General features: G+C 42.6%; 1 protein-coding gene and 1 pseudogene across 1 annotated transcript; one reads left to right on the top strand and one right to left on the bottom strand.

The window, feature by feature from the left end:
• The first annotated feature begins 5,624 nt into the window (after positions 1–5,624).
• Positions 5,625–9,131, top strand: LOC138954444 (uncharacterized). Its single transcript, XM_070326288.1, has 5 exons — positions 5,625–6,213; positions 6,622–6,780; positions 7,136–7,225; positions 7,595–7,751; positions 8,991–9,131. Exons 1-4 carry the CDS (start codon positions 6,038–6,040, stop codon positions 7,746–7,748), a joined length of 579 nt encoding a protein of 192 aa, XP_070182389.1. The 5' UTR covers positions 5,625–6,037; the 3' UTR covers positions 7,749–7,751; positions 8,991–9,131.
• Positions 7,893–11,255, bottom strand: LOC138954441 (uncharacterized; annotated as a pseudogene).
• Positions 11,256–12,014: the final 759 nt, after the last annotated feature.

Below are 12,014 nucleotides of genomic sequence, written 5' to 3' on the forward strand. Positions count from 1 at the left end.
AAAACTTCACATTTTGTTTAAGGGCTTATTTTATTTGCCTTTATTTTTAAGGGGCACATTTTGTGTCCCATATTTTAATAAGTCCTTCTGTTTGTGGGCCACAAACTGTATTTGTGCCCCACATTTTGTGCCCCATATTTTGTGGGGCACATTTTGCGTTTGTGGCCCACAAAAATAAGCCCAAAACGAGTGGGATTAATGACATCGAATGCCAAGGATACAAGTGATTGTAAAAAAGCCATGGGTTTCTATAAACTTCTGTTCAAGCAAATTGCCGTATCAGGCAATGGTTTTGGTGATCATGTGCAAATCAAGGGTCAGATTCGCTAACAGAGCAAGAAAAACAAGAAAATGTAAACAAAATAAAAATTTAAATCAGGCAATTTTGCCACGTTCGGCCCGCGTGTGTTATCATTAGGATTACCAGCACCTTATCGTACACATAGCCCAACCATTTTGCTGCCTTATTCTTTCAATATAGCAAGACTACCCTTCTTTGTCTCTGTTAATCTAGGGAGAAAATATCCAGCGATATTCGTCCGAACCTGAAGAGGCTGGAGAGGTCGACTTGGAGGGGTTTGAACATAACGAATGAACAGACTGGTGTTTGCTGACCCTCTATCATTTGAAGGCAAGACGTTGTCACTCATATTCATTTTATCCCTCACTGGGTGACACACTGACAACAAATAATCTTTCAGTTTTTGAAACAAACGTGACTTATCTTGTCACACTTGATTGTGATATTTGTTTATTCGCTTAAAGGACCATATCAGGCTGTTTTTGGTGTCAAAAACGCGTTCATTTGCGTTTGGCCGCTGCTAACGGCACGATATCGTTTGGCTAGCAAATATATGCTAGCGGCACGATATCGTTTGGTTAGGCTGCTAACGGCACGATATCGTTTGGCTAGCAAATATATGCTAGCGGCACGATATCGTTTGGTTAGGCTGCTAACGGCACGATATCGTTTGGCTTGGTCTTCAACAAGCAAATATGCTAGCGGCACGATATCGTTTGGCTTGGTCTTCAACAAGCAAATATGCTAGCGGCACGATATCGTTTCGCTTGGTCTTCAACCAGCAAATATGCTAGCGGCACTATATCGTTTCGCTTGGTCTTCAACCAGCAAATATGCTAACGACACGAATCACGAAAACACTTTGAACTTGTATCCTACGATCGATAACCAGGCAAGAGTGTAGTGTACGTCATACATCCTCAGCGGTCACGTCACTTTAGTAATGTATGACGTACTTCACATGGTGTCTTGGTGAATCCCGCGATATGTGTATGTTTGATTTTTATATCTCTTATATACATGTATGTATATATTTTATTTATCTATTATTTTGTGTGTGTGTGGATTTGTAAAGCTGGATGAGACCGTAGCCTTAAAACTCTGGTTTATCCTGCTATAAAATAACAGTATTATTATTATTATTATTATACCCCCAGTAAAAAGTGGGCTCCAACTCTATATACTCGTACAGCACTGACGGCGGAGCAGGGGGGACCATAGCCCCCAAACAAATGTATTGGGGGGTGTGTATTTTATTGTTTAGAGGTCAATTATTGTTTTTGCTGGTGTTATTGATCCGCAGATCTTACACACACACACACACACACACACACACACACACACACACACACACACACACACACACACACACAAATAAACAGGTTAAAAGAAGTATAAAATGAATTAAGATTTAATCTGAAGATCCGAACAATATAAACAGGTTAAAAGAAGTACAAAATGAATTAAGATTTAATCTGAAGATCCGAACAATATAAACAGGTTACCAGAAGTATAAAATGAATTAAAGGCGTATGTACGCGCTCCCGTGTTTACAAAGTGTAGTTTGCCCATAATCGATGTCAAACGCACCATAAGAACATATAATGACGATATGTCACCATGCGCGGACCATAATGCATGCATTACAGCTTGTTCTAGCCTCTGAAAAAGTGAGGATGTCAACAAAGACGCGGAGTTATTTCCCTTGCGTCAACGCTACCTCTGTTGGCAAATCTATAAATAGGACGATCTAGATCAAAATAAAAATTCAAATATCTCAACATTTAAGGGGTCCTAGACCACAATATCTTGCAGGGAACTTAATTTAGCATGTCTCCAGCTGTTGGTAAAGCAATTAGCGTGTATAGTCATCGAGTACATATGCCTTTAAGATTTAATCTGAAGATCCGAACAATAATAGTAAAGTCGAAATCACAGAATTAGCAACATCAAAGTCTTGATCACAATGTGTAGAGCCGAACAATAATACTATGACGCAAGATGTTTAAATTGATGTGTCCATGTTGCAACAATGTGCAAGCTGCCCCTTTAAGAGTAAACATATAATTTGGAAATAACAAATAAACAGGTTAAAAGAAGTATAAAAGGAATTAAGATTTAATCTGAAGATCCGAACAATATAAACAGGTTAAAAGAAGTATAAAATGAATTAAGATTTAATCTGACGCAAGATGTTTCAATGAACATTAACACTTGCAGCACTTCAGTGTACTTTGTAATTGATGCATCGAGAAACAAGAAATCTAGGAACCCTGTTAACAGTTTATAAATCAAATTGAAGTATGGCATGTGAAACAAATTTGAGGATGGCTGGTGGCATGTATGCATGCTTCATGGTACCAAGTGTTGCATTTTCTCAAACATTCATTCCACTGCACAATCGGATTTCTATCAAGATGTTTATCCGGATCTTCGCGCCAACATATTCTGCAAACATCCTCAGCAGGCTCCATGTTTGAAGAACGTTTCACTTCCAACAGCTGCTGAAGAGCTACCCAAGCGTCATCCGTAAGCCACTGTTTCAGCAAATTGTCATCAATCCCCAAAATTTCCATTGACACCTTTTCTGGCACCATCTCCAGCATTTCTTCTTCAACTTTCAAATTTTCTTTCATCACAGAATTCACCAGGTTTTCATCCACAATCAGTCGAAGAGCATACTCTGCATGAGTGACCACCTTTACTTTCTTGGCACACTTCAATTTTTCTTTTTGCCTTTTACGCTTCTTTGCCTTTGGCAGCCCAATCACGGTTTGCAGTGATCCTGCTGGTCGTCCCTTCCTCATGGCTTGTAACGGTGGCACAATTGTGTCTTTTAACGACGAGAGGTGGTCCATTATTCCAACATTTGACTCGCTCTCTTCAACTTCCACCTCGAGACTTTCGTGATCCCTTTGAAACTCGGCATGAACATCAGCAGTCACTTCAACATTGCGGTCGTTTGTAACTTGATCGAAACGACCTTCGTCACTTTCTCCATGATTTAGCGCGCCGCATTCTGTATCTTGTTCCGCAAACGCTTCAACTTTATCAGTTTCTCCGTGATTTTGTGCGCCTTGTTGTCTAACTTCATCAACACTTTCTCCCAGATTCTCTGCAAAGACTTCAACAACGACAAAATCCTTTCCTGTTTTTACAAGGTCACGTACTTGGCACAGAAGTTGTAATTTCTTTCGGAAATCATCTGCACCAGAGTTAACTAAAAACGAACAGATGTCTTTGCATACAGTCTGGGCTTCATTGAATTTGACCCAACCCGGTTTGACTTTTGATTGTTGACACGGTTGCGTACCAACCACAGAATGATCTGGCAAGTTGATGTTTTGAATGTCGTTGAAGTACTGTTTCGTCCAACGAGCAGGGATCATGTCCGTTTCCAAGATTCTAAGGTTCAAGTGCCGACGTATGGCAATCATGTGCCGACATGGTAAGTTGAAATTGACAACAGAGCTGCATGTACAGGACCCCACCTCACATTCATGAGACTGACCTCCTTCGCTTGTCACCTTGTAACTTCCTTCACTCTCTTCAACTACGCACTTTGTAGATAGTTGTATTTGCTCGGATATGTGCTTGGCAGCAAACGCCGTGCACACACTATGAGCAAACTGAACACCTTCTTCTCTTGAAGATGATGTGCATTTTGTCTTCATGTCAAAGGCGCGAAATGAGAATTCTGCTTTCCTGACCTCGAGCAAACCAAGGAGTCCCGAAAGCATGATGTCGAGTGGGCTGGTTTTTTTTACAACAGCCTTAATTTTCTGGTTGAAACTTTCCACTCGGTTGTTGGTGGCGTCACCAAAGTTTAATCTGGTCTTTCTGAAACATTGCACCCACTTTTCCTTCAGACTATCCCATTGAGACATGAAATATGGAAGAAATGTTGGAAATTCGGAGGAAAGTTCCTGCAGGAGGTCATTGTAAATGCTTTCGTTCTTGGCATAAGCCATTTTTGTTATGAACGCCTTGAGATTGTTCGTTTCCGCATTCGAACGCTCACCTGATGTTTCATGGATTTTCTTTTTCAATCAATCAATCAATGACGCTTATATCGCGCATATTCCGTGGGTACAGTTCTAGGCGCTCTGCAGTGATGCCGCATAGTGTGAGATGAAATTTTATACGGCCAGTAGATTGCAGCCATGTCGGCGCATATTTACCTTTCACGGCCTTATTCCAAGTCACACGGGTATGGTAGACAATTATTAACTGTGCCTAAGCAATTTTGCCAGGAAAGACCCTTTTGTCAATCGTGGGATCTTTAACGTGCACACCCAATGTAGTATACACGTAGTATGAACGCCTTCATCACATGAAAAAGACAAATCTCATGATCCGCCGTTGGGAAGAACTCTTCAATCATCTTCATTTCGTTGTAATCTTTATCTGTCATGATCGTTTGTGTCCGGTCACAATTGAGGTTGTTTAGCATAAAAGACGAGAAGACATCTCTGATAACTTCCTGCGATTCACTGCTCACCAAAGCAAATGCAGTTTTCAGACCGGCGACACAGTCCGAGCGTTGTTATTTTAAAACCCGAGACTCTACTCATTGAGCAGTTCTCAACCCGAGATCTACTCATTCAGCAGTTCTCAACAGCCTGTAGTCTGAGAGAGGGAGGGAGAGAGAGAGAGAGACAGACTGAGAGAGAGACTCTGAGAGAGAGAGAGAGAGAGAGAGAGAGAGAGAGAGAGAGAGAGAGAGAGAGAGAGAGAGAGACGGACGTACATACACCCACATCCATGACACTGACGCACGCACACACACACACACACGCACGTACACACGCACAAACACTCACTGCACACACCATCGCACATACACACACACTCACTAAAACACACACACACACCAATATTAACAACGAAAGAGAGAGAGAGAGAGAGACGGACGTACATACACCCACATCCATGACACACACACACACACACACACACACACACACATGTCAAGGAGGCAGAGAAACTCAATGTGAGGAGAGGGAGGGGTGGAAGGAGGTGGGAGAGAGAGAGAGAGAGAGAGCCGCGCTGGGATCGGAACATTTTTCTCATAAACCGGAAGTGACGGAAATAAATGCTCAACTCAACAACAACAAAAAATGCCTATGCCTATGCCAATGAAAATGTTGATTGTGAGAACAACAACAATGAGAACAAGAAAGGATCGTTTCGTTAGCATCTGGGCCACGAATTTGCTTCACATCCGATATCGTTTCGTTAGCATCTGGGCCACGAATTTGCTTCACATCCGATATCGTTTCGTTAGCATCTGGGCCACGAATTTGCTTCACATCCGATATCGTTTCGCTAGCATCTGGGCCACGAATTTGCTTCACATCCGATATCGTTTCGCTAGCATCCAAGCTCTCACAGTTGCTTCGCGTACGATATCGTTTCGCTAGCATCCAAGCCCTCGAATTTGCTTTATATCCGATATCGTGCCGCTAGCATATATTTGCTAGCCAAACGATATCGTGCCGTTAGCCACTCCGTTTGCGTTTTGGCGTGACTTAGGTTAACCAGACATATGCATGCCGTAGGAAATTGTTTTCTCACCTTCCCTCACAGTGTTTAGTTTATTTCGGAATCGTTTTGGGCCATAATCCGACGAATTTCGTGGCTGAAGCGAAGCGTTTTTGTGTTCCGATCTGGCGGCCATTGTATCTCGAACGGTCCGCGAGACTACGGAAGTGGTGAAATCTGGGTCAAATTCCGATGACGTCACATCCAGAGACAATGGCAGAAGCAACTTCAGCTGCTGAACCATACAGTTTTGAGCCGCCAGCATCTTTGCTGGAGTCATCTGAAGATGAAGAAAGTGCCAGCAGCGACGAGAACAGTACCGTGGACGAACCTGGCGATGACATCCCTGCTGCAGAAAATGATGCAAGGTAAAAAGCATGCACTCCTACACGGCAAACCTGTCGTCTGCTACAGTCTGCTGAGAACTTCTTTCGTGTTGCTTTGTTGTTTTGAATTCAGGTATCAGCATTTGCTCGCTAGTGTGCAAGGGCTTGTGTATAAAGTTCATGTAAGAATCGTAATTTAGTACAGCTGTGTTCCTGAAGTTCAGTTTGAGCTTTACTACTCACAACGGTACATGTGTATCGTGTATCATTCTGTATTCATGTATGTATTATGATGGAGAGACATGGAATTTTCACTTGTGAATCAAGTGTGATTACTCCCCCCCCCCCCCCCTCCAAAAAAAAAAAGGTGAAGACACGAGAGTAATGCCCGTACCAGAATGAATTGGTTGTGTATGACAAGGTAGAATTTTATTGACTTCTCAATTTCAGGGCATGGTGTCAGTGTGGCCACTGTGTTGTGTGGCCTGGCCAGCAAAGGAGGGAGAAGGTGTGCTGCCACCATTACCCTCAAGTTACAGGGAAATTTGAGGGGGGAGGGATGCAGTGCATCACCACACACCAGGGTTTCCGTGACAATTGCCTCTCAAGGTAACTGAATGTATTTATTTGTGTTTTGTATATATATGCACGTAACATTGCATAGAGTTATGAAAGAGAATGACTTTGATCTGCGCGTCACAAGTTACATTCACACACTGACATCAACTGACTTTCATAGTCACAGAGGAAATTTAATTTTTACATTTCACAACTCCTTATGATAATCACACAAATATGCATGCGCACAAACTTTCTTCAGATACAATCTTCTAGTTTCAGTTCAATTCAGTTATCATACATGGGCCACTCACAAGTAATTCACACCATATGTTTGCAATAATAATAATAATAATAACAACTTTAAAATTTGCAATAATGTAAAACATATATCTGTCAATACCAGGTACACCATTGAATCCGTCATTATCCTGTTCAAGCAGTCACTGAGGAAAAGGTGGAAAGAAGAGTTTGAGAACAAGGATGAGCCACACAGGTAGGCTGTATGATTCTACATACATGTACAAAAATGAATCAGGTTACTCTACCATACACCCTCCTTGTTCATGTGAACTTATACTTGTGTTCATCTAAAACCAAAAGTAACAAAGAATGGGCTATTTATTTAGTTCTCACTGCTTCACAATTGTTCAGTTCATCTCTGAATCATTCAAGCATCGTTCTTGAAGTGATACTATGTTTTCAACTTTTCAAATTCAACTGGAACTACCCACCCAACCAGCCCTACCAACAACAACAACAAAAACAAAACAAAGTACTCAAGATTAGATCAATACTGCACTATTTTTAATTTACTGTTTGAAAACTTCATACTTCCTTCTAACGGTTGCCCGTATCTTTCCAGGACATATCGGCATGTTGCGTACAGCAGTTTTGTGCGATGGGTCTGGCACACTACGGGCAGGAAAAACAGGAAGATTTTGCCTGCCTGCATTGTTGCCACAGTGAGGGACCAGTTTCCTTCGCAGATCTACACAGGTTTCAAATATGCTGTCTAAAGTGTAAGTACATCTGTTAACTTTTTCTGTTCATCATAAGATTCCTTCATCCTAGCCTAAGCTTTATGATTCCAGTGACTTGACTTTTAAAGTTTAACATCCTCTTCGGACCGTTTCGCCTTTCTTGGGACAGGTGGAGGTAATCTAATGTATTGTCGGTCGCCAATTGAGTCGTCGACGCTGCTTGGCTACAACGTTGGCTTTGTCGACAGGCCCCGCAGTAGCACTTAGGGTCTCTGGCACCATTCCGTGATAATCCCTTTGTGCTCGCAGAGCCTTCTCATAGCTGCCATAGGCCAGTCGCAGCGTGACCACCTCTTCAAACAGCTCATTCAGGTAACCTAATGTGCAACAGAGAAATAAAGGTTGACTTCAAAACATGAGGAGAGGAGAGCCTATGTACAAAATCAAGCACAAGATTTAAAACATGGAAAACAGCAACATTTTCAAATTATGAAGACCAGATTTTTACCTTTCATTTTTTTCTTCTCAGAAATAAACAAATATCTGGATGCTTACATTACTAGAGATATGTAAACTGTGAGCAGTGATTAAAAATTGGATATTTTGCCGCTGTTGAGATTTACTTCATAGTAGCATCTACAAACTTGCATACTTTAGAACTGAAGGAAAAGTAGCCTTGAGTTGTGAATATTCTTACAGCGAGTAATAGTTTCCTTGACAGGTTTTGCAGTTGGTTGTCCCTTGTTTGGCCTGGCAATCTTCCACCTCAGTTCGCCTTCCTCTGTGGTTGCTTGCTCCCTCCCCGCATTTGTGTTGGTGTGCATTGCTGCCAATTAGATTCTGCAAAAAACAAGGGCAGTATAAAAGAACAGCAGAAAGAGAAAAAAAAGGTCCACCATATGAAGCTTATTTATTGTCATACTACAGGGAAAGAAATATTTGCCAAACAATAAAATTGAAAGACAGCACTCACTTTGCTTGCATAACAGGAAAGGTAAAGTGGAGCATCTTCGGTGCAAAGTGGTTGATCACACTGTGGTATGTTTCCAGGTGCGCTGTCTGAACGTCGGGAGACAGCTGCCCAATATCTCGGAGAAGATATGGGCTTTTAATAACTCCTTCCAGAGAACGGTGAACTGGGTTGTCTGTAGACAAGAGTTTATATGGTTGATAAACACTGATTCAAGGTAAAAGTACCACTGTTCACATATAAAGACAGGTTATGAGGTTATTTTGAAGCTCTGATGACTGGAATTTGTTTTACCTTTTGTGATCCAGGCTCGTGGTTCATCAGTCAAGTCACCATGGAGGCAGTGAGGGAAAAGGTCTCCATGCCCATGATGCTGGTTGCTGATGTGATTGGCTATGGACATCCACTTGGCCTTGATCTCTTCCACCCGCGTAGCACTCTCCTCGGTAGACTGTGAGCAGTGGTATAGGTGATTTTTTATGCTCTTTGACCACAGGCTAAGAGCACCGTAGCCAGCTTTGTGGCTCGCAGCCTCCAGCTTCTTTCCGACGCCTGTTTGACACAAAGACAGTTAGATAATTTAGTTGAAATGGAAGGGAGAAAATACTTTTCTTGGACATGTTGGGGGGTGGGACTGTATTTGACATGTTTTCTGAATCTGTTTGTGACCAACAACTTTGTGTCTTAAATATAAATTTTGTCAGAGATTTATATCATCAAAAAATAAATAAGATGTACATATAACAATGTGTTCCTGCCTTTTGCCATGTGCCAAATGTCAAAGTGGTGCTTGATGTCAGGCTCTTTCTTACCATGTAGCTCTTGATTTGGACATGCCTGTCTGTCACAAGGTGACTGATGCTGAGGTCACGTTTCATGACAGCAAGTCCCCTTTGTAGCCCCCTCCAGCTCCATTGCATGGGAATTTTTTTACAGTGTTGCTCTGAAAAAAAAGTACACATAAAATTTTATTCAAAAAAATAATTGGGGGGTGGGGGAGGGTATTACAGGCTTGTTCAGCTTTGCAATCTGTAGGAATGTTCATTTGGAGCGATTCTGTACACATTTCTATGTCTTGAAATTGCAACAACACAAAAATAGGTTGATAATTTTGTTGAAATATTTTATTAATAGTTTTAAAAGATGAAGTAATGATTGTTTCAAAGATCTATGAAGTTTCTGAATATGGCATGCCCATTACAGTTATCCCCTCTCCTCCTTTCCTTCGTGCGAGAATATGTAACTTGTAAGCGCAGTGCTTTAAAGATGTCCATGTGGGAATGTGAAAGTGGGCGTAATCGAATGTCCATGTGGGAATGTGTAAGTGGAGCATATAAGAATGCCCATGTGTGAATGTGTAAGTGGAGCGTATAAGAATGTGTAAGTGGAGCGTGGTCGAATGCCCATGTGTGAATGGGTAAGTTGAGCGTATAAGAATGTCCATGGGTGCGATGTGTAAGTGAGACATGGATGTGTTCATGACTGAATGCGTAAGCACAATGCAAGGAATGGTCAGAGAGGTATGTGGGAGGTGTGTTTATAACCTGCCCTGTTATATTGTGCTATATGTCTTATGTAAAAACAATGTCCTGTTTGTATTATTGTTATGTACCACGCCTGAATTTCTCTATGAGATAATAAAGTATTCTTATTCTTATTCTTATTCTTATTCCTTGTGATTTAATCTATTTTTACAGAAAATTCTAAACCTACACCGAAGTCCTCCCCCCAACTGTGGGTAACAAAAATGAGAAGAAAAGTTGTGTTTTGCAGAGTAACAAGTGAGTGCTAGTGTGCTGCAAATGGTGTAAAGTATCATCAAAGTCTGTGACACGAACAAAACACCAGCTATGCCTATCGCCCCCCAGATACATATCCAATAAACACATTGCCATCTCACCTCCTTCCTCCTGCGCTTTATGTACGCAGGTCGCGTGTGGTCAGCATGCGATGTACCCTGTTTTCTCGGGTCTTCCAGGCAGTGGCGAAAGATTGTTGGAACTGCATCCGGCTCCAACTGTGCTTTGTAGGCTATTCCCTCTTCGCGGCTCAACCGCGTGCACATAGTGAAGCAGGATGCTTCAAAATGCCTCGAACAAAGTACATCGTGCTGACCCGGTTTCCACAGTTTCTTTGTGTTTGGGTCCAGCCGATTCATTTTTACAACCCATTCCTGCTTGAGCCTTGAGTCCGATGGAAAGACATGAAAACTCAAGCCCTAGTCCTTTTTGTGGTACTCCGAACATTCGGCAGCAGCACACTCTCTCGGCATGGTGTCGGGAGTACACGCGCATCCACGGCAGCAGCAAAGACGCAGACCGAACGTCGCTACTTTCGCTTCCGCTGCCTGGGTGTGACGTCACAGCCAAGGGCTTGCCGCCGCGGGGATTTTGAAGTCTCGCGTAGCAGACGAATTTGGACACTTTTTGGGCATGCATTTTGTGTAAAATTAGACTGATGCAACACAAAACCTGTGATTTACTGATCGGTTTTTGCATCTTTAGATGCTTACCTATATCATTAAATCAACCCAAACTGCTTTATCTGACCTTAAAAAAAGCCTGTTGGGGTCCTTTAATTTGAACAAGCCATATTCTCGAAGGATCCTTCGAGAGCTTCTGCACACTTTAACAATCGTGAGAAATACCTTTTAAACATGTCGGCGCGAGTGTTTTTGCCGATACCCGAAATGACCCTCTTTTACTCTCGGATAGCAGCATTAAGGCTCTTGTAACGGTTTTCTCAACGGGGACCACCTTCTTCATTCTGCACACACTTAAACACAACACACACACACACACACACACATACAAAAGCACACAAGCACACACACACACACACACACGCACACACGCACACGCACATACACACACACACGCACACGCACACACATACAAAAGCACACAAGCACACACACACACACACACACGCACACACGCACACGCACACACACACACACACACACGCACACGCACATACAAAAGCACACAAGCACACACACACACACACACGCACACACGCACACGCACACACACACACACACACGCACACACACACACAAAAGCACACACACACACACTCACACACGCACACACGCACGCGTACAAACACACAGACACACACACACATGCACACACCCACGTACAAACACACACGTGTGCACACACAGACAGACAGACAGACACACACACACACACACACAGACACACAGAAACACACACACACACACACACACGCGCGCACGCACGCACGCGTACAAACAGACACACACACACATGCCCACACCCACGTACACACACACACGTGTGCACACACAGACAGAGAGACACACA

Source organism: Littorina saxatilis, unplaced genomic scaffold (assembly GCF_037325665.1).
Source record: "Littorina saxatilis isolate snail1 unplaced genomic scaffold, US_GU_Lsax_2.0 scaffold_1165, whole genome shotgun sequence".
Taxonomy (NCBI): domain Eukaryota; kingdom Metazoa; phylum Mollusca; class Gastropoda; order Littorinimorpha; family Littorinidae; genus Littorina; species Littorina saxatilis.

Excerpts from the sequence above, each read along its gene's own strand:
- LOC138954444 (XM_070326288.1), top strand. The coding sequence starts at position 6,038 with ATGACGTCACATCCAGAGACAATGGCAGAAGCAACTTCAGCTGCTGAA. Across the intron at positions 6,214-6,621 it reads GCTGCAGAAAATGATGCAAG|GGCATGGTGTCAGTGTGGCC; the intron begins GTAAAAAGCATG and ends TCTCAATTTCAG. Across the intron at positions 6,781-7,135 it reads CGTGACAATTGCCTCTCAAG|GTACACCATTGAATCCGTCA; the intron begins GTAACTGAATGT and ends TGTCAATACCAG.